The sequence below is a fragment of the Lipophrys pholis genome, assembly GCF_963383615.2.
Source record: "Lipophrys pholis genome assembly, chromosome: 8".
NCBI classification, from domain to species: Eukaryota; Metazoa; Chordata; class Actinopteri; order Blenniiformes; family Blenniidae; genus Lipophrys; species Lipophrys pholis.
This window is the reverse complement of record NC_137630.1, coordinates 15,747,888-15,771,690: the sequence shown is the minus strand read 5'-3', so window position 1 is coordinate 15,771,690 and position 23,803 is coordinate 15,747,888. Positions and strand designations below refer to the sequence as shown.

The following is a 23,803-nucleotide window of genomic DNA, read 5'->3' as shown; positions in this document are numbered from 1 at the left end:
AGTGTAGTTTTTTTCAATATTTTTGGAGAAGGTCATAAAATGGTTTTGTCACACCCTTTACAGCACCACTGTCCCACAGTTGTATGGGTTATCTGCAAAGGATTACCACTAAATATTACTTATTAGAAGCATAAGGTGTCTGTTTGAACATTGGAGTCCTGTCTTACTGGATTATACAGATTTAAATATAAACAAATACAAAGAGTGAAAACACAGAAAAAAAAAACAGTGACTCAAAGAGGCCAAAACACAACACGGTTTATGTTATTATGAGACGTATTAAGCAGATGTGTCATGCCTTGTCGAAATTTCACAAATTTAAGAAATCATGCAACATATATCCCAAATTCAATCACAAATATTTAGTCATATATTCTGTGACTGTCATAAAGGGTGTAAGCAACAGGACGAAATGTGGGATTTCTGGGAGTGTCTGTGTGTGTGTGTGTGTGTGTGATGGTATTATTAAATGCAGAAAGTCTGAAAGGAACCTTCCAATGACTGCATTTTGTATCCTATCCAGACTGATTCAGTCCTGACAATGATATAACAGCAATACAATCTTTGTACCTTGGTCGGTGGGAATCAGGGGGACATCCTTGGCAGCGGGAGACACGCAGAGAATCTGGTTGCCATTGACCTGCCCCTCCACTTCTGTCAAATTCCCGAAGGAGCATGTGATGCCTGCAGAAAGGTCTGGAACATCGCTCACCTTCACGAGCAGCTGCATATGGGGCAGAGAAGACGGTAGTGTTTGATTTGACGGAGATTGTTGTACACAGCGTTTTGAACATGGATCAAAATGAGCTGTCACGTGTAACATTATTGATGTGGATCACCTTTCGGCTGCTCCATTCCAGGGTCTCCACGGCGATTACGCCCAATGCCCTTCACAGTGGGATTAGCACATACTAACATTGCTATTACTCCACGGATGAAATATGAGGGTGTCATAGTGGGTCAGTAGTGATTTTGCCGCCTAACAAGAAAGTTTACGATAAAATCCAAAAACATGCTTGTAATATGAAATGCTGACTCTGTAGGTTTGTGTATGTTGTTGTTGTCTCTGTGTTTGTAGTATGGCAGTCTCTCCAGGTAGAGTGCCTTTTTCTGATCCTAGTCTGGATAAACCAGTTTAAGGATAAATGGATGCAACAGGAGTATGTAAAGTTAACAAAGCAACTGGAAAAAATTATTTGGCACAATCATATCAGACACTACTGGTTGACTCTTTAGTAAAGAGACATGAAAACACAAAACTGTGATGTATCATGCAGCTGCATAATAAGCTCAAAAAAAGAACACATAGTTTTTGGCAAAGCTGAGGTTCCACTTTGCCAATAATGGCTCCATTGCCTTTAAAACAGTATAAAAATCAAAAATAAGAGTGTATTTAGATCTTCTTATTCTTCCATTTTCCAACATGTCATTCCCGAGGTGGACACAGTGTATTGTGATCCATTCAGCAGTCAATAAGCCAAGCTGCATGAAGGAAACACAAAAAAATAGCCACTTGGCAAACCATATTTGTTCTGTCCTCTTCCTTTAGAGTTTACAAGGAGATAATGATATAAGAAACACCAGGGGGAAAAAGAGACTACACACACAGACACATACCATTTGCAGTACATGTGCAAAATGCCGCACACATGCAGATGCATATAAAGGCGTTTGAAGTCATTCTCTGGAGAGCAGTGACACTGGGGCTGGAACATTCAGCTGCTCTGCCTATAAATAAATGTATTCTGCAAAGGGTGTGTGTGATCTCGCTCTCCAGCCAAGAGAGGCAGTCTGGATAATTATCACCATGGCATTTCACAGCCTTGTTCCATTAGCTGTTATTTTTGGGCCATACCGTTTGAAGTTTCTCTTTGTTTTATCTGCCTCTCACTAAACACCGCAGGGCTACTGGGACAGGGAAGGCAGCTGAGCAGCTAAACTGTAGGCCTTTCAAGAGATGCTGACTGTCTCAGTAGCCGACTACACTGCCTCCCTCGTTAGCTGGCTTACTTTTGTAGCCATTGAGAGGATAGATGACTTCTTTCGTTCTGTTTTCAGCTGAGGACCTCTCCTCTCCTCTCCTCTGTTTTACTTTCTGCGTGTTTGTGTTGCTTCACTCGGAGGTGTCAGAGAGATCCTTGATTACAGCAATCACAGCAATCAATGTCTTTTGTTGTAAGCAGAATTCCCTGAGTAACCTCTCATATTAATTAGCTCTCATCGTTCTCTCTCACGCACGCATGCACGCACGCACACACTCACACACATTTTTACACACAAAGACGCCAAGGTCGTTCCAAAAAGTACGCCCGTACCCGAGTGTTAAGCTTTTGCTCCTTATTTGTTGTTCTGCCTTACATGTTGATGACGGTGGTGGTTTTTAATTCTGTCATTCCCTGCAGTTAAACATAACCCGATTTTTTTTAGAGAAGGTAATTTGCTATCTGTCCCACTGCCCACACGAATGGCTGTAGAGGTAACCATCTGCCCCAGTGGAAGACGTGAAGAGTGTGAATCTGTGAGTGTTTTATGAATGGCTTGGTTCGACCCTGCTGTTTCTAACTGCTACTGCTAGCGTAATAAACCGCTGTTTGCACAACGAATGACAACAAAGCAAGGTCTGCTGAGGGCATGCTAGAGGGAGCGATATCTTGCAGTGTGCGAGAGTTATTGCCAGAGAAACTGGCACATTTAAGCGTTCACTTTGTTGGTTTAAACAGTTGGAATTAAAAGGCTTCTGAAAAGATTATGTGCTGTCTTTTATTATAGGCTGTCATGAAATGTTTGCCGTTCAGATATCTGAGTACAGCTGAGCAGCGCTTGGTTGGTTACTTGGATAAGACAGTGTGTGAGAAACTATCGGAAAATCTTTAATGCTGCAACTCTTGGCGGAGAGAATCTCAAATATCTTCATACATTAACTATAATGTGCATCGAGAAGTAAACAGGAACAAGAGCTGGCATCTCACTCCACAACAAACCTAAAGAACGTCAATCCAAATAGACTGGAAATATGGATATAATGACCCCTAAACTGTGTGGAAAACTAAAGCCAGAATATGTAACTGTGAAAGTACATGTATAGCATTCACTTGGATAGGCACAGCTTTTTTTTTTTTTTTCTTTTCCCACTGATGATCTTCTGCCTGTTTTTGCTCAGTCAATGTGGAAACACTGAACTGTACTCTGCTGCACTTGGACAACTTTAACACCTACACACACACAACCCACACAGACATGTTTTGGCACACATATTGACTGCTTTGTAACAAGTGAGCATATGCATGCTGAAACGCCCACATAAAGCTCTTATGAACCTTCCCATCTAATGTTTATGCATCAACCCACAATCAAGACTAGGTGTAACTGCGATGAGGGAGCATTTAAGATCTTCCAGCTCTTTCACGTGGGTAGAAAATATGCAGATGGGAGCTAATTTTTAAAGTAGCGATTGAGGCTACAGGTATTTTGTGTGCTGCGTGTGCGTATGTTATGTGTTGGCCTGTGCAAACTTACAGGTACGCTCGGCTCCGACACAGCAATGCTGTCTGGATACACGGTGGCCTTCACACACTGGTTGAGGGTGGCTGCAAATCGGTATGGCTCGTCTGCACGCTCACATCGATTTCTTTGAGAGCATCTGAAAAAGACGAGATGGAGTCAGAGAAAGACTTTACTGATGGTTCGACGCTACCGCTGATCACAGCATAGGGGACACAATAAATTAAACATGCTGACTTCAAAATGGGGAAAAAACACCAATGAGACATATTAAAAGTGTAAAGTAAATGGAAGGCATGATTACAAAAAGACTTCGACACAGAGATGAATCCGATGAATGGAGCAGTAAAACCTTCACACAGCAGTTGGGGAAATAGAAGACAAATTGTCACAAATTAAAATTCCACTCTAAAACAGAAGAGATCTGTAGAAAATACAATGATTAAATGAGGAAAAACACAAAGAGCAAACATTGTTTAGGAGTTATTGCAGCTGGAATAGAAATAAATATGCAGCAGCATTGCTTTAGGGGGGAAATAACGCTGTCAGTGTCTCCTCAACATGATGTTGATAACACACTTGTGACAGGAATGATTACCCATGTTTTGATGCCACACTTTACAAGACAGACGATGAACAATTATTATTGATAGAAGTGCTTATCATACACCATTTCATCACTCACTGCTGCTTCAGGACATCTGGTTTGGTCACTAATAGCATTTTAAATGAGTTGCTTAAGGCTTATTTGTTCACATTTACTTGTTTTGTGTTGTCTAATAGAAACACCAATTTGTTTACTTTGTCTGCATCGAGGTGAAACTACTCCAGAGACTGGCTATACCATTGTCACACCTTTTTTCTAACTTGTTCAGCAAAACAGATGGTGTGTTGTAATATAATTTGAAACCCATTTGCGGTGTTGTTGCATTGGTTAAAAACAAAGCCTACAAAACAGCTCATTATTACAAATATATGTATTCAGTGAGTCTCCTACCATCAATAGCAAGTGGCATCTGGGATGGGTGGCTTTAAAAGTTTTATGAACTGAGTGTGGCCTCCAGAAAGCTTTGCATTCCCTGTAAACTGCAGAAACAAGAGGTGGCGCAGCAGTCAAACCACTTCTACCAAGAGGTAATTTAATAAATCACTCCAACAAACTAAAAATCCACAGTACAAATCACTACACACCCATATTATATTCCTCAATCATGTAACCAGTGCAAATTACAAGGTGCTTACTAATAAGAGATCTTAATGGTTAGACAGTGCATGAAGTACCCTACGACATCGCCACATCCCTCATTAAAACTATGCCGCCTCCTACTTCTTATTAAAACTATGTGACTATGTGTTCCCTCCACCCCCGCAACACCAAAGGTTTGCTATCCTCATGTAACCCAGCGGTGTTGGTGTCTGGCTGACTGGTCACAGCAGCTCTAATTGGACTCTGACGGGTCGGCCTCTGTCCGTGGTGCTGATGTGCTCAGCCTATTCTCCCCTGGCTGTTCCCTGTGCATGTGTGTGTGTGTGTGTGTGTGTGTGTGTGTGTGTGTGTGTGTGTGTGTGCGTGCGTGCGTGCGTGTGTGTGTGTGCTCGCTCACGCCGGTATCATGCTTCTTAACCACATACTCTCACATACACTCACTCTGAGCTACATCTTCATCCACAGCCTCTCTGTGTGTAATTATGTTGTCAGAAGTTCAAGCCATATCCGGCAGACTCACATGAACACACACACACACACACACACACACACACACACACACACACACACACACACACACACACACACACACACACACACACACACACACACACACACACACACACACACACACACACACACACACACACACACACACACACACACACACACACACACACACACACACACACACACACACACACACACAGAGTACTCCCTGGGGATTTAAGAGAGCAGGAAAGTGTAGAATTAGTGTAGTAGTGTGAATCTCCCACTGGGAAAGGGAGTGGGGTGGCACTGTAGCAGGAATTCTTGTTCAAAATTATTACCTGGGCATTTTTTTTCCTGCAATCTAATTGTGACAATTTTTAATTCTCTTACCTCTTCATTTCACACATTTGACTCCCTCGCAGTCACATGTCCTCTCTCTCCTCTATCTCTCCATTCTCTCTGTCTGACTGTTTTGTCTCACTCCTTCACAAGTTGAAATTAGTACACCTTCCTTAGGTGAGGTGTTACTCACAGTCTGCCTATTTTGCGCTTCTTTTCAATTCACAATGGCAGCAGAAAATGATACTTAATATGCTTTCAGGTGTGGGTTCTGCCACAATGTTTTATGCATGTCTCTGAGCTGGCTACAAATGCAAAAAAAAATAAAAAAATCTCTGGGCAGTCATTACCTGACAAAAAGCTCTGCATTGATTTTTGTCAGTGTGATTTAAAAATAAAAAAATTATTTTGGTGGCGTGAGGTAAGACGAGAGAGCGGGTGAGGCGGTGACGGGGGGAAAGGCGCGCAGAATGGCTGCTGTTGCCATGGTTTCGGGAGATGGCTATTATCTCTGTGTAGTTAGAAGCTGACCCCTTGGCTCTCTCATTAGCTGAAGTGCATGCCACCGAGTGTGGACTACAATCCTGCTTTCCTCATATTCCCCCTCCTGACCTGCTTCAGAGTAAGACCCCCTTATCCTCCAGTCTGGCCCTGGCCTGCCACTCAGTAGCTCTGTTCCATTTCCTATCACTCAATCCCAAACATATGTGCATCCAATAACTCCATGTGGGCACAAGCAGATGGTACAAATACATGTGGTTCTTTCAATACATGTACACCAATGACCCATAACATTAAGACAAGTGGCGTGAAACACTGATTATCTCTTTTTATGACGGCCTGGATTAGAAAGGTGGATTGTTTCCAGGTTTAGAGTTTGTATTTTCTTCCTGACTTTGGGTTTTTCTCCAGGAGTTCCGGTGAATAGTGATCAGTATATATAAAAAGTCGTCTAGGAAAGGTAAAATGGTAAATCAGTGACACAGTGAAGAGTGATCAGGGCTCATTGATTCACATGTACAGTGAGGACTAGCCCACATTGTCATAACCAACAGATGAGCTAATGTAACTGTAAACTGCGACCAACAAAAGGAACATGCACATCAGAACTGGGACACAGCAAAAGCCAAGAAGGAGGCCCGGTCTCCTGAATCATGTTTTCTATTATACGTGAAAAGCTGGTTGCATGTGCATTGCTTAACTTGTGAAGACATTCATGCACAATCATCGAAAATAAATTGTCCTCCAAGCACCATGTTCTTGCTGTGTACAAAAAGCCAAGTGTGCGTTGTTTTACCGAAATATGAAGAATTTCAGTGTTGATCTGACTTTTATGAGAATGTTTTATTGCTGTTTTATTGAATCTCTCTTGACATTTTTCCTTTGTTTGTTTGTACGTTTGTCTCCCAATTTAAAACAAAATTAGATTGAACAGTGTGGTTAAAATTGTGTTGCAAAAGAGCACAAAATACTCTAAACAATCTGACTGAACCTTCCAGGAGCAGAAACCTGAAAAGGGCTCAACTAATCTTGGCCCCCTTGGTTTTAATTTTAACGTGTTACCGTCAGGTCATCGGTTCAGTTAATTTTTGTGTAGATCCAACAGGCATAAGGAGTCTTTTGACCCCACTGCCATTGTTCTGCATAATACCTGTACTTATAGTTTGCTATATCTATATATCGAAATGGTAATCTTTCATTGATTATCCATAGGGATAATAATGTATTAAATGCCTCAATTGGTCAGCAAAGTTTTGGGGCAAAAAGGGGATTTTTGCCATTTTAGTCAGTTGATCACAATGTTATGGCTAATTCAATAACAACATCCCCCGTCAAAGCAAGAGACAGCTGATCTGGATGTCATACGATGGTTCTCCAAGCCCTGTCCATGGTGCTGAAGCTTGCACTACCCCTTCCCTGCATCTACAAGTCAACGGCAAATATGACGGCAACCGTGAGTGCCTGTCTCATTTAATGCAGCCAAGTAAGGTGAGCTGCAAAAACAAACACAAGGAAGAAAAAAAAAAAAGTAGAGCACAGTGTTTGCTGCTGTGTCACTTTGTGTGGGCTGCAGTGTTAAGGCTGGAGCTCCAAAGTGCAAGTGAAGGCAAGACACAGTGTATGGAATCTGAGTCAGTGAGCCATATCTAATACACAGTTTCATTTCAAGTGCTGTGTGTCTGCACTCGGTACAGAGAGGAAGGGTGATGCAGCAGAGACCAGACTTTGGTGTCCATTCCACTGATACACCTAGACAGGAAATTACACCGTCACCTCTTCTCCACCAAGCTTTGATTGACACACAGACATATGAGAACACACACCTTTTCACACAGGCACAGAAAACACAGACACTGGTGAGGGACGGTGGTCATACACAGTTAGTGTGTATACTCAAGCTTTTCTGACACTTTCATATGGGCAAAACAAACAGCTCATCTTTTCACACATTTATACACACCTTTACAGACACACATGGATGTGCTGGACTTCACAGCAGAGCAAATAAAAAAAAAGCATGTGGGGAGAAAAATTTTGGTTTCTTCTAGCCCTCCTCCTCTTCCCTCATGACATCTGAAGACTTCAGTGAAAGTGTGAAAGTCTGATGATTGCAGCTCTTGCTATGAGCACCGTGTTTAAAAACAGGAGGAGAGAACAGAGGGGGAGCCATTTTAAAATCACCTTCTTTCCCTCCCAAGAGCCACACCACAAAACGCCACACAGGGAGGAAAATAGGAGCATGACAGAGATGCTTTGGTGGCCGGGAAGGGGAAGCTGGTAGGGGGCGCACAGTGGGAAGAGGCAGAGAATGTACTGAGATGAAGAACTAGATGTATATTCAATATTTGATGGGCTTAACAAAGCTTTACTAGTTTTAAGTGGTAGGCCATTATGTTGGAAAATCAGTGGCGTGATTTGATTTGGTTGAATGGATCTCTGGTCCGGGGACAATACCTTTCTTCAGAAACACATGTTAATGTAAACATGTACGTATGAAGGCTGACTGCACTGGGACTCGGGCTCCCCAACATGGAAAGTGGAATTATTAGCTGAGCAGTGATGTGCAGAGCCGTGCTGTGCAAGGCTGCGTACACACATGCAGCCATACACCCACACCGACACACGCCTCCCTCTTTCAGTGTCATCATTCAAAGATTGATGTGCAGCATTTCCCTTTTCTTCCACTGCATCCCTCACAAGTGAGAATATCGATTTAAATTCAGACCACAAGAAGAACACGAAGAAATAAGAAAGGGGTAAACAAGAAAAAAAAACTCAGTCACTCTGGCCTTTGACTGACATGTGAGGCTGCTGTTTGAAGTTCATGTCAAGGGGTCAAACAAACCAACACAGTTCACATAAAATCTCTTGTGTTGCCTCATAATTTTACAGGAGGACAGCGCCCACAGGACACACAACGCTGCAAGTCACAAGAAGAAAGGCAAACAGTCTCGGGGTCAAATATGTGCTGTATGCAAATGCAGTATGTTGGTGGTAGTTTGAAGCAAAAGAGTGGAGAGGAAGAAATGATTCACTAAGAGACCGCTTCTCAGTGCTCTGCAATAGCTGTACTTGTGTGGGCTGAGCACAGAGAGGAAGAAAAAAAAAAAAGAGGAAAGAGGAGCGATGGATGCATCTCAAAATTATTAGGATCATTAACTGTGTTATATGTTGGCTGACTGCGCCTACTGCACATACAAGCGCAGTATTTCAGCATGCAGCTAACCTGTGTTATGCTAATGTACTAATCTATGGAAATATTGATAGAGCCGAATGTTTGAGATCAATATCTCATTAGGTGCAATTGGGAAGATGGATACAGTGTCTATCGGGCTGCTCACTGATGCCGTGGTTGATGAGTTGGCCATTAGATGCATAGTTCGACATTCACAATGGACTGAAGCAGACGTTCTCACTGCTAGGCTAATCGTTGCTGCCACTGGTAAAGAGGAGGTTTTATGGCCGTCGTTTGACATTATTAGAAACACAGAGGCTGGTATATAAACACAACCTGGAGTAACAAGTTGTAGTTATAAAAAGCAACTTTTACGGCAATACTTTAATGTCTGATAAATATGTCAATATATTTAACACACACAGTCTCAAGAGATGCTTCAGACAGACTCAACATGACTAAAAAGACAACCTCGTAAAAGAAGGTGTGCTGTAAAATATTTAAACTTCAATTATAGCGGAGAACTTTGTAGCACTGATTTGTTGGGCCGAACTTGTACCAATTGTTCTGCAGTGTAGGTTGTTCTCAAAAAAGATCTGAGCAGTTATATCACATGCACTCTGACAACACAACACAGCACTATATAACAGTGAAGTTGTCGTGTGTTATTCTGCTCAGAGCAGCCCTCAAATGCTGATTCACTTTCTGCCGGGTGCTACTACACAAATAGCCCAGAGCTGTCGTCCTCAGTTTAAAGGAGTGCTGCTTGCAACACACACAGATCAGTGTTTCCGCTGCACAATTTACATAACAATATACAATTACTGTTCATGACATCATTTAAACTATAATAAATCTGGACTTTCTATTCTGGCTGACCTTGGGAATGGAGTCAGACTTGGTACTAATCCTGACAAATCTTAACAAAACCACTCGTCCTCTCCTGGAATGTGGGCGTGAGTTGAGAGGATGGAAAGAGCACAGACCGATGTGGGACATTCTGAGATGCAAAAGCCTCTTCGAGGCACGATTATAGAGCTAATCTAACAGCAACGGGATGCAGACCAAGGGAGTGAGAAAGGGGGAGAGAAAAGGGAAGGCATCACCATAACTGTGTTTTTGGATGGTGGTCAGACGAAGGCTGAACTAACCATTCACAGGACTGCGAGTGAAGAGCGCTCGAGATGATGAGCTCCCTTTGAGCTGCAATCAAAATGCTGCTCGGTTTTGTGGGCCGATGAGTGCGCATCATCAAACACTCTCTCCCTCCCTCATTCTTTCTCCTCATTCTTATCCTCTCCTTTTCCCCTCTTTCAGCCTTCATGCATTCACTGGATGCCTAACAGCTGCTAGTAATTAAAGGACTTTAGAGGCTCACGCCACCCTGAATCAGAGGGAGAAGAAAGAAAATGGAATGACAAGGAAGACAGCCACGCCACTCCTGGTCAGCTCCATGCCTCAATCCCCCTATGCGACAATCTCTCCTCATCATCATTGCAAACTAAACTAATGCCCTTCCATGTTCCTAATTAGCCACCTTACAGTGCTGCACTTCAATGAGCATACAAGCACAAACATAAAGAAAAGAGCAGGGGGATACAGTGTTTGGAGGAGGAGGAAAAAAAAAAAGGATGGATATAGTGGATGGCAGCTGCAGAAGGAAGGAGGAGGGTGATCAAAGCGAGGGGTGTTTATGTGTGGCAAGCCAACCATCTCTGGAGTGTGAAGAAGAGCTGATTCCAGAGGGGAGAGATCCTAAATGGGAGGCAGCGCAATAGTGAGCCACGCTGAACTGCGAGGAGATGAGATGAATGGCATAGTTTAGACCGTAGCTTAGCTGTAAGGGGAGTGAGGGGAGGTGCAAACATGGGAAAGGAGGGGGGGGGGTAATTTTATAATATCAACAATGGCTTAGGGATGGAGGATTGCAGAAATGGAGGGAATAGGGAGCTGAAAGAAGAGGTAGTGATCGCAGCTGCGGATGATGGTCGCGACTGGCGGGAAATGTGATTTTGGGTGGGTCTTCACCAGAAGGGTGCAGCTGCTAATCTCCAGCGGGATTTGACAGAAGATAGATGCTCTCTTCTGTTTCAGGCTGTCATACATTAATGTAGCCTTTATGCTTCCTAAACCAATGTCAAAAAACCTATTCAGGTTAACACGTCGCCTAATTCTAATGGAAACATTAGTGAGACCATGTCATTGTTAATGGTTAAATAAAATTCTGAACATTCAGTTAATAGGCATCCATCTAATCTTCAGGAATGAATTCAACTCGACAAAAAATCTCCATTCGATGTGGCAGCATGACATTATGAGTGCTTCACCTTTATTAGAAGTACAGATAGAGTTGAACCTCTGACAAGCGGACCAGGTAAGAGCGACACCCTGTACTGGGTGGACACGTCACTGTGCACGGACACATATTTAACTGGACAACCTGCCTGACATGGACAACGGGACTGGTTTTCCTGACAAATTTCAAGCTGGGTGACACTGAAACGGCCAAAATACTTGGGCTGGACCCGACTATTATTATATTCAGACGTTGTGGTGGTGTCAGGACATTAGTTTTGAGATCTGAATAATCGCTGCTTCCCCGCAACACAATGCTGCGCTGTGAAGCTCCTCTCTGTCAGCCCTTCCATGCTTTCCGCATTGCGTGTCCGCAGACCGTGTGCGGTTGCTACACGATTGCATCCATCCTACACTCTGGGTTCACTTCCATGCGCGTTCCATAACGATCCCGAAAATATCTCCACTTCTGCTGCCCGGCGTTCTCCACCTTTCCTAAAGTAGTTTACGTTTCACTTCAGGAGTTCTGAGGCGTCCGGCTCTTTATTTGCTTTTAAATTGGTATTGTTCAGGCGTGGAGACAGAGGATCTGCTCACACTAGCACCCAGTAGGCTCGGTCGGCGCACACAGGTTGCGCGGTCACAATATTTCGTCGACCGCAGAAGGTCGGAGCGGACCGTAGCGCACAGGCGGATGACGACTTTGACACTATGCGTACACTGTGCACATGAAAGTTTCACAGAGAACATAACGCCCATGGGCCAAAACCGACCCGTAAAAAGCTCTAATCTGGTCCCAAAAACCCACCAAGCAAGGTGCTTATATAGGATTTAAACAACTTTTTTGGACATTTCATTGTATTATGCACCAGAATGCTCCATTAAAATTGACTTTATGTTGAGATTGTAATCATTTTCAGTACCAACGGTTTGATCTTGCAAAAATATAGACAATTTCATTACATACACTGTGACCACAACAAAGAAAAAATTTCAAGTGTAAATTTAAAGGTTATTATAGCAATATTTTACCAGTTTGGTCCACTCAAGATGAAACTGGACCATATGTGGTCCCTGAAGTAAATTACCATAACATATTTGGTCTTTGGTTTGCTCAATATCAATTGGTCCTACAATTTGTCCTGGTGACCCTCAAAAGAGAGGACACCTGTCTTCAGTGTACACTTGCCCTTGGATTTTAGGGCGTCACTACATCAGAGGTTTTACTGTACTTCGTTACTCTACTTAAGTAGAACCATTTCTAGAAATCTGTACACGAGCTTACACATTTCTGGTAACATGTTACGTTTAATCACATACATCAATACCTCCTCCTTCTTACGTTGTATTGTTCAAACTGGCCCTTTTTTTTACGTTGTTGTTTTAATCCATTAGGATGATTCCGAGTTACAGTGAAGGGATCAAAGCAGCTGTCTATAACAATTAGCCATACTGCATCTTTAACAGGTGGCGCATGTAAGAGTGAATGCCAAAACTTCCCACTTCTACTCCAAGAATAAAGGTTTTTAAAGGATTTGATAGTTTCTTCTATATTTCTTTATGCAGTTAAGGATAGCATAGACTGACAAACACATACAGTCACCTTCACACTCATGGGCAATTTAGACTCAATTAACCTCCCAGGTGTGTTTTTGGGAAACTGAAATCAGCACTGGAGCACAAAGAAAATGCACTAACTCCGGGATTCAAACCCAAGACCTCCTCACTATGACGTGGACGTGCTGCTCACTATATCACCCTGGCCCCTGGGTTATCACCAGTTTTTTTCTATTGGGAAAATGATTTAGTTTCTCAATAAAATCTTTGATAAAAGTTGAAGTGCAATCTGCAACATTTCTATTAAGTTGTTATTAACCTCCATGTAAATAAAGAGAAGAAAGAAATATTAGGTGTATCCATACTGACAAAGTATTAAAATCAGTGGTTAAAGTTTCCTAAAACACCATTCAATATGTAGTTGGAAGTAAAAAAAAAAAAAGAAGTTATTACTTTTGTAGTTGGGTAACTTTTTCTTTGAAGTAAAGAAGTTGAATCAGTACTTTTACTTTTACTAAACTCTTTATCTCCAGAAGTTTGTGCACTTCTACCAAAGTAAAGAATGTGAGTACTTGTGTGAATTTTGACTAACAGTGAAATATCAGACAATAGTATGTCATATATACAAAGTATACTTCTTGCTGGGTTTCTTACATGTTGTTCTTTTCAATATCCCAACTAATGTTATAGCAGCCTGGTGTTTTTCTGCACACCTGAATGAACGGACATCAAAATAGATACTTGAGCAGTCCTAGTAATGCCAGTGCTTAGATTTGTGGGTGGAACAATATGGAGGGTGGCACAATATGGAGGCCCGCAAGAGCTGCAACGAGACGAGAAAGCAACTATTCTTCCAGTAACTTTTTTTCCTCTCTGCTGTGACTCAGCCGGAGCTGACAGGGGTCCTGCCACACTCATTGCAGGGTCAGAGCAGAGAAAGGGGGATTAGGATCAGAGACAGGTGGCACAAGGGTTCGAAACGTAGAGAGAGCAGATGGCTGATCATACGTAAATCAGGGTGCTGACCTTTTCTTCCCATTGTACAGTACAGGAGTCCACGCAAGTGTTTGCACATGTACACAAAAATCGACGCCACGTGCAGTCACACATGCAGCACTCACACACCAAAACAGCTGTTTCCTTGTCACGGCTGCTTTTACCATCACAGCTCCAAAAGCCAACTACCTTTTAGCATCAACACCTCCTTTTTGCTGTGGATTCACATTCCTTCCAGCCTGAATTACGCCGTTCCTTACCACACCTACACAAAAGCATATGATTAACAGCCAAACACGGACGCTTATGTTGTGGTAAATGATCCCTGTGTGAAGGCATGTGGACTGCAGAAAATACAGAGCTCTAGATGGCCCCTCCCGTTCCTATGCAAGCACATGCTGAATTACCTTGTCGCTAGGCAATTATTTGTCCTGTCCCAGCTTTGGAGTGATGTAAATTACTTTAAGTGCACTTTGCCTGGGCTGCCATCACGATAATGATGATTGCAGCACTGCTTTGACACACACAAATATTCAGCTATACCTTTAGAGAGAGGGTCTGCATTTAGGAGGGGCTGTAAGTAGAGAATTGAAGACACAGCAACTAAGAAAAGCTCAGACTGATGACAGAACGTGTGTACTTAAGAAACAAAGAGGGAGACAGAGCAAACTGTGTTTCAGCGTTTTTAGGGTAGTTGTGTATTCATCGTCTGTCTCAAGTATACTCTCTCCAACAATTCATGTAAATACAGTCTTGTCAGCTCCACTCAGATGAATATTAACGAGAATGACTTCCAGCCAATCTATGATATTCTTTTTCCCCCCACCTGTGTCTTTTTTTCCTCTCTTCTGCCTTACTTTCTTGAGGCAGTTGCTGTAGTAACCATTCACCTCCAGCAGGTGTCACTCATGGCTTCTATGCTCAGCGTTAGGGGGAGAGGTAAATATCCCCAGAGTTCAGCTACATGAGATGTTGATAAGATCTCTCAACATTAAACAGGGACACAAAACTCAGCATATCACCACGACAGGCAGGAAAAAGATCTTATTTGACTCAGCTATGCAGTAGCTGCACTAATTTCAAAACATACAGTACAACATGTCAGCTTATTGAGTGAAATGAAGGCACATGGAAAGACGTCAAAAAAAAAAAAAAGTGCGTGTAAACAGACTATAAACCAATGGAATAGATTGAGGGGATACTCACATATTATGCAGAACACACCAGCCACAGTGTGGGTCGCCCGAGCTCAGACACTCTCCACAGGTCCCGTACTGCTCACATGACTCAATGGGAACTTGGGTGACCTGTAAGCACATTAATAGGTTCTTTGTCACAAAACAGCCTGAAGTCACATGATGAACAAGCAAGACACATGCATTCAATTTGGGAGCTCATTGATAAATCGTTTACTGAAGAAATAAAATCAGGAAAAAAAGAAGAAAGAAGAAAATCAGTTCAACTAATCATTGGAATTTAACATTTTAAAATGTTTTATAGCTTGAACATAAAAGGTGAGCTCCATACTATTTAGTTGTGACAGAAGGTCCTCATTTTATATGAATAATGCTCAAAACACCCAATACTAAAACACACAGCATCCCTGCACATATACAGATGTATTAAGGAACCAACAAAACATCAGCGTTGAATGTGAAATAAATAAGTGGTTGGCAGTGAGCCTTTTTTGAGGTTTTGAGGCATTTTGTTGGAAAACGAATTATCCTTAAATTCCCTTAATCTGCAAAGTCTCTTCCTTCATCTGTTGTATAGTTTGCAATGTGTGGCATAAAGTGACAGCATGCTACAGACCAACATGTCACAAGCAGGTTAATCATTTGCTTCTTGTTGTTATTGTGTTGTAAACCTAGCTGAACGTCTCTTGTTTAATCTGATGAGTAACAATCAATCATATATATTTTTACATGATAGATTTAGCAAATGCTATTATTCAAAGGTTTAACTTGATACCATACGTATATATAAGATACATATACATATACACATACATATACATATACATATATAAGAATTAATGTTGAATATAAAGAAGAAAAAAAAACCTGTCATTAGTTTTTGTTACCCTGCTGTGCAAAATGATTTTCTCTTTGGGTGAACTTGTCCTCTTTTCTTGAAGGCTAATGTGTGAGATGTCAACTGCACAGGCAACTGTTGCCTTTATTGTAAGCTGGAAAAAAAAAAAAAAAAAAAAAAGCAGCTGTGACCAGCTTGAGTCAGTTGGCTGGAGAAAGCTGTTCCCCTGCCATCAATGGGCTATTGTCCATTACACCAGGACATCTGTCCGCCTAGGTAGAGGCTGTACAAACACACCTACACATGGAGGAGTCGTGACAAGCGCTCATCCCAGAGATTGTTCGACTTCATTGCAAGAAAGTGGTATGTGTCAAGAGAGTGTGTTGGCCCCAAGTTTATGAAAAAAAAAGTATTAAAGAAGAAGTATACAGAAAAAAAGAAGCAAAGGGGAATAGTATGTAATGAATTCTGAGAATGAAAAGCTATTATTTCTGTTGCACTACAAGTTGCTTCACATACAAGAATCAACGGAGGAAGTAAAGTTGCTGACAGTGTCAACAAAAATAAGCCCAAAGCAAACAATGCAATCTTACCCAGAGTATACTCAACTACAATGAGCCATTGGAATGATCATCATTTTAAAAAAGAGTAAACATCCTTGTTCTTGTTGAATGGGACTGTTGTACCAATATAGATGCACAGTTTGAGAAAATACACACTCTATATTTGCTGAACACACAAACTTCAAACACCCATTGCAGCAACAAGCACTGAGAATGTGAGTCAGTAGTTGTGAGAGCCACAGGCTGCGTGCATTTTCAGCTGCATCCCTCGGTCAGTTTGTTTACATGTATGGGTGTTTGTGAGAATCTCGCACTGTTTTTGTCAGTCTTATCTGAGCAGAAAGTGCTCTCTCACATGGGCCTCGGACTGTTTGTTCAGCACAGCGATATGTAGCTCTGGAGGTCTGTGTGTAGGTGTGTTTGTCTTTAAGTGTCCCAGTGGGACCGTCCTACTCACACCTGCATCTTACCGTGTCAGCAGGAGTAAATGTACACACATACACACTGACACAGACAAGCAGCACAAACACTGCTGCTGCACATTCGATGGAGAGAAGCATAAAAAAAGGGGGGGGGGACAGGGCTGTACAAGTGAATATTAGACATTAATTTTCACTTCTGCTTGTCTTTCAATTTTCTGGCAAGTGCCTTGTTGGATAATGACAGCCGACTCTGACAGTGTGTGCCCTGTTCAGCTCCAAACCTCAGGCTGAGATCAATGCCTAATAAGTGCTCCTCTGTCAAATGTGTGGGAGTGAATGAAGACTGAGAATAACACCTTTAAAGTGTTTTTCTGACCCTGTGCATGTCGCCCACAATTGGGTGATATTAATTGCTGTTAGCACCACAGGCTGGAATTAACTGGAACAAAAGAAGAAAAAAAAAATTAAAAATCAACAACTTGGTGTCCATCAATGGCTTCTATTAAATTGCATTTAAAGAAGTGGTGCATCAGGTTAAATGTGGACCTCGAGTGTGGGGGGGACCCAGGTTCAAATCCCAGTTGTAGCAGGAAGGGCACCCAGTATAAAAACTAACCAAGTCTGCAGGGCAACTTAAAATGACTTGCTGTGTCGACCCCTTGTGAAAAAGGGAAGTCAAATAGATGCCTAATGGATGAAATTAAAAAGAAAAAAAAACAGCTGGCACAACAGTATATCTGAATTGCAGTTCAAGTCCACAAACCTGTCAGCTGCAGCCGAAACCCGGAGCTACATGTGTTCCACTCTGTGTGTTTCATCTTTGTTTTGTCTCTATTCCTCAAAAGCTCAATAACCATCCACCTGTCTGCCTGGTCCTAAACCCTGCGGCAACAAAGAGGCAGGCCCTGAGGACAAAGAAAGCCATTGACATGGTGGGAAGTTGACAGTCTGTGTGGCAGTTCCACCATGAACAACCCTGTTAGATTAACCCCCTGTCATCTCAACAAACTCTATTTGTGTGTGCATCATTCCTAGCTTTAGGACAAACAGGTGGCATGCTGTAATGAGCTGCAGACGGGGTCACATCAGCAGCAGAGGCTGCAACTGATGACAAACAAGCCCACCAGGAATGAGACTTGGCTCTGGAAACAGCGACTCAGGCAGTGTGTGTGTTTGTCAGAGCTTCTGGATCACTCTTAGCCCAAGAAATCCTTCAGTTCCTTCTCAAAATTTGTGCGAGGCTGCTGAAACTCTATAGTCTTACTTTACTAGAGGTCGAGAACCATGAAAGGGTTATGTTTGTGGAGACAGCTGTCAATGGGGGAAAGTATGGGGGAAGTGAGCTAAGGGTCTCCCTCATGGAGCAGTTTCTAAGGACAGAGAGAGAGAGAGAGCACCGTCAGCTGATACAGTGCAGACTGAGACACAAAACGGTACAGGGGGTTTTATGGGGGGGGGGTGACAAAGGGAGCACAGTGGAAAAAGACAACAAAAAAGGTGAGCTCAAAGAGGGCCTGCAAAAGAGAGGGAGTGTGTTTATGTGTGCTGTATATAGCATGTGCCCATGTGTTTGTAACTGTATTGATGTTTAGATCAGCATGGGCCAGTAGTGGAGGTGAGGGGGCCGGGGTGAGGGAGATTAGTGGGGGATCACAGCAGCTGTTGCCCAGCACACGCTACAGTCACTCAACACAGCAGGGCTGCACAATGAAGCCCCTTCTCCCACTGTGCGTATGGACTTGTGTGTGTGTGTTTGCATGCACACATACCCAGCACCATAACGGATGTGCAGCTTGTTGTTCCTGTGTTTTCAAGGAAGACAAAGAAAGCCTGCATGTGATCCGATGTTGCTTCCAACTTTCCCTGTTTACTGGGTACGCACACGCACACACACACACACACACACACACACACACACACACACACACACACACACACACACACACACACACACACACACACACACACACACACACACACACACACACACACACACACACACACACACACACACACACACACACACACACACACACAGCTGACCTGAGGTAGGCCGAGTGCAGCCAGTAGGAAGCACTGTGTTCTTCTTAAATTAATGCTAATGAAATTCCAGCTCAAAATGACCTTAGCAGGGGGTTATTCAACCAGAGAGGCTACAGTAGAGTCGCATACTGGAGCAACCTGGGTGACTGACTGACAGCCGAGGGTTAAAACAGCTTCCTCTCTTTCAAAGTGTCTTGCTGAATAGGCGCCGGCTTTCATTATTATTGCTAAGGCAGGGCTAGTCTTTTTTTTAACTGAAATAAATAGCTCGGGCTTTGGTCAGCAGTATTGATGGCCAGTTTTAGAATATCAATGGAAACTTTTCTGCAAAAAAAACTAAAGAAAATTGCCAACCAAAACCATTAAATCACAAAATATTCTTTCTTCACTAAAGTTGCATAAATAACTATTTTATCTTCAGCCTGGCTCTTTTATTGTCAGCTTTGGCCACCAACAATGTACCCTTCTATTGGGAAGCACCATAAATAACAAACTCAGCGTTGCCTGATCTGAGGAGTTGTCAAAATTAAAATTCCACATGTGAAAGAAAACCCTTCTAATGCACTTTCTCAATGTTAAAGCAGCCATGGGAACAGCCCTTTGCTTTTATTATGAAGGCTCCTGATTTTGCAGGTTAGTAAGTTAGTGTGTTACTGTGATGTTTGAGAAAATCTGAGAATGTCGAGAGGGTCTGCAGCTTTTTCTTGAGACGAGGCTCCGGAGAAACAGATTTGGGAGCCAATGAATGGATGGCTGTTTGGAAATCCTTGCTGGAAATGACGCTGTCTTTTGTGAATTCAAATGAAGACCGGCAGATAGAAATCCCACTGCACATATTTTGATCTGTTGTTCCTGACCACCTGTAACCCTCCACGCCTTTTTTTTGTTTTGCAAAAGGAAGCCAAGAGAGAATACAGGCATTTGGCTGGGCACCCAAGAGAGACTGACAATGTATGTGCATTAGAGAGCAGCAGGAACACTTTCATCTGTTCCAATGTCTCGATGGCTGAGAATGAATGGTGGCTCCATTTCAGCTCCCCTGCCCTGCTGCCCTGAGACCCAACTATGCTCACTGCACCTCTGTGATGGATGGGACACAGGGGCCGAGTTGGAAGAGAAGACGGAGAAGAAAGACTGGAGGGAAAAAAAAAAACCCTGGATAAAGCAGGACAGAATGGAGTGGAAACGGCCCATTGCCCTGTGTTCAGGTGGGACGCGGTCTCTGTGTTGCTAGATGTGCCTCAACAGGCTAAAAGAAAGCGAAAGCAACAAACAGATAGAGTGAGTAAAAATCCTACCATCACCAATAATAAAAAAGGAAGCTATTTTGCAAGCTGTTGCCAAGGCAACAGCCTTAGCTCTGACCTCAGGAACACCCCCACATCCACCAGTCCTCCCAACCACCGAAACCTTGAGCAGCGCACGGTAAACAGCTGGCACCTCTGGGACTTCCTGCCACCTACACCTCCATTTAAACATGTACAGCCACACACACGCACGCACACACACATACACACACTGGCGGCTCTCTGACACCCTTTCCATTTTTAATGAGAGTTAGCCAGGCTACCACGTCACTGGAATGAGGCACATCGATCATGAACACAATACCCATTCCAGCAGAGAGAAAGGCAGAACGCATGAGAGCGGGGGGGGGCATCTGGGCCTGTGTGTGTATATGTGTGAGCAGGCCCTAATGACAAAGGCACAAAGCAGAGCAAATACTTGCTGCTGACTGAATGAAAACCAATGAAATCTACAGGCCGCCGAGTCTTTTACTCCCACAGTGACCATGCAGCCAGTGTTTCTCGCGTTCAGGCAACCTACACGAGGACGTCTGAGCCTCTTTTCCCTGACAGGCCACCCTTTAATCGGCTCTGGTAATCCTACTGTGGCTCCTCCTTAGGACAGCAGCTACATCTCCCCTGTGTCTTTCTCACTCTCTCCTCCTCCACATCCTCCTGATACATTTTGCCTCAACTCACTAAAAAAAAAAAAAAAAAAAAAAAAAAAAAAAAAAAAACGTCCACTGTACTCTGTAAGACCCAAACAAATCCGCTCTGTAGTCTCATGCCAGCTCTATCTCCTCCAGCTTGTTGACATCCACCCACAAAGAATGACATTCTCACAGAGAACAGAAATGCAAAAAAGGCTCAACTCCGCATGTAAAGCATTATCTTCCTCACTCATTTTGTTGCTTGACAAGAGTTTCTCAGATTGAGAATGAAGATAAATTACTTTTTTAGGTGTTTTCGCAGTCTGAGACCAAGGTCAGTCACCAGTTCAACCCAATCATCAATATCCATCCCAAGCCTGGCTGGCCCTGAGAATAGAGGTGAGGGGTTCTGTTGAAGTGTTGTGGCTAGTACAAGGATAATCAGGCCTCAAGACTCACACCAATTACACTCAGCTTGATTAAGGACAGAACAGGGTCATGCTCGTGGTTGTTGGGGTGTGCGGGCACTGATCCCTTGGAGTCCTTGCGTTGAATGTGCAAAGATACCACAACAGCTGGAAGCTTTGATGAGGGCTTAAAATCCACATGCCAAGTGGAAATGTGTTAAGTAATTACTTACAGAAACATGTGCACATAATGGCAGCATATAAAAATCCTCCTCATCATCTACATAAAAAAGATAAAAAATACAACCTTCTTCCCCTGGAGACATGCAGTTTGCTATCTGCTGCCCTGTTCCGCGCTGAAAGAAACTGCTTGTTTTTCTTGTTGTTCTTGTTCCAGATGTCAGAGGGCTTCTTGACAAGTCATTCGAGGGAAACACATTTTGTGCAGGAATACAGAATATTGATTTTTCTTTTTTCCTTCTGTATACCATTTATTTAAAAAGTGTCTACTGCACTAATGCAGGATAGGTTCTGGACACATGGAAGTGAAGAGGATTCGATAGAAGATGTAGAACCACTGCGTATTCATGTTTTTTTCTGAAGGTCAGCCTCTTTAATACAGGGTGGTTTTCCGAATAACTGATTTTAAAGCAGAGGAAATATCAGAGTGGTTATTATTCATTGATTTTAACAGGCTAAACACAAGAAAGAAATGGGTGATGCATTGTGAAATAATACAGCTTTCCTCATCCTCATCTCCCATTCTCCAAAAAGATTAGGTGTGAAATTGGAAGCTTTTAACCTTTATTGTCAAAGTTAAGTTTCTTAGAGCATCTATTTCCTTGTTTTTTCCTGTTCAGTCGCACACTCAAAGACAAGACACACGCATGCATGCACACACTTTACCGGATTTGGCTTGAGCTTCTGAATTTGGGTCAATTGAAAACATTGAGACACTGTAACGCTACAAGACCGGGCTTAAAGTCAGAATGAAAGGGAAGAGGAAACAGCGAAGAGCCAGTCAGAAAAATGCATAGCAATGCAAACAGAACAACAAAGACACCCACACTAACACACTGTGAATCGATACGAGGCACAGATGGATATCATGACAAGACTGTGTTATTTTTTCCCCCTTCAAATCCTCATATCAATCGAGCAAACCAACACTCCCACCCCCATCCAATATGAAAGCCCCCCCCCAATATTCCCACAGCTGTAGACAGGCCCCGTCCCTGGCAGCTCATCAGCAGTAACAGACTGGTAGGAGACAAACTGCCAGGCAGAAAGAAAAAAAAAAGGAGGTGAGGAATAGGTCAAGCGTGTGCCTTTTGACCGCAGTTTGAACCCTGAAGCCGGGTGACCATTCAGTGTTAACAGCCACCCAAGAACAATAATAAAACAGTTAAAGAGGGAATAATGCAGTTCAGTAATTTTCTTCTTAACCTTCTACTGTGGATAGACTGTTGCGGTGGAACACATGCAATAAAAACTGTGGTATCTTCTCGTGGTCTGAGGTTTCTAGGAGTGCCTTGCATAGTAGAGTAAAAAAAAAAACAATGAATGGAAGTTACGGAATAACACAACATTAATTGAGGAATGAGCATTTTTTTCCAATTTTATTTTACTTAGGTATAATTCACACTATATGTTGTACCTTTAAAATCAGAAGATTCTGATGAATATGCCCAGACTTTATTGGTGACAGTAGGTGGTGTCCACCAGCATTTGGCTTCATTGTGACGCTTTGGAAGCATCCAATCTTTTATCTGGATTTTGTGGCCTATGTGTTATCATATTCAATATCATTCTTACTCCGTATCGACATTCATTTACAAGACAGATTTCTATAGTTTCATTTTAATATAATTTATAGTTTGTCTGAGAAATCTGCCTTAAATATAAAGTTTAAATCCAGGAAAATTGCATCACAAGTCTAATAATGACAATGCGATCAAGTAACCTTTTAATTGCATACTCCTTCTAACTATGAACAACACTTGTGATAAAAACATGTCTAAATGTTGTTGTATGTTCCTAATGTTTGACCACAAAAAGTGGTAAAATGTCATTTGGCACATTACATAATAATTTTGGACACTACATATATATTACATATTGTCATTATCTCTAACAAATATCTACTAGGACATACATATTATAGATTAATGTAAATGTTTTAACAGTTATTGTAGAGTCCATAGTTGCTAAACATTAATTAACTTTGAGAAAACCATACTTATGGAAAAAAAATCTATCTATCTATCTATCTATCTATCTATCTATCTATCTATCTATCTATCTATCTATCTATCTATCTATCTATCTATCTATC

The 23,803-nt window shown here is 42.4% G+C and overlaps 1 protein-coding gene across 1 annotated transcript in view; it reads right to left on the bottom strand.

Moving 5' to 3' along the window:
* plxna2 (plexin A2) overlaps nucleotides 1–23,803 on the bottom strand; it is a gene marked incomplete at both ends in the record, with an annotated part of 161,101 nt that overhangs the window by 70,982 nt on the left and 66,316 nt on the right. The window contains 3 exons of the mRNA XM_080470056.1: nucleotides 571–724; nucleotides 3,517–3,640; nucleotides 15,270–15,370. Of these exons, the coding sequence (XP_080326182.1) occupies nucleotides 571–724; nucleotides 3,517–3,640; nucleotides 15,270–15,370 (379 nt within the window). The remainder of the gene's footprint in view (nucleotides 1–570; nucleotides 725–3,516; nucleotides 3,641–15,269; nucleotides 15,371–23,803) is intronic.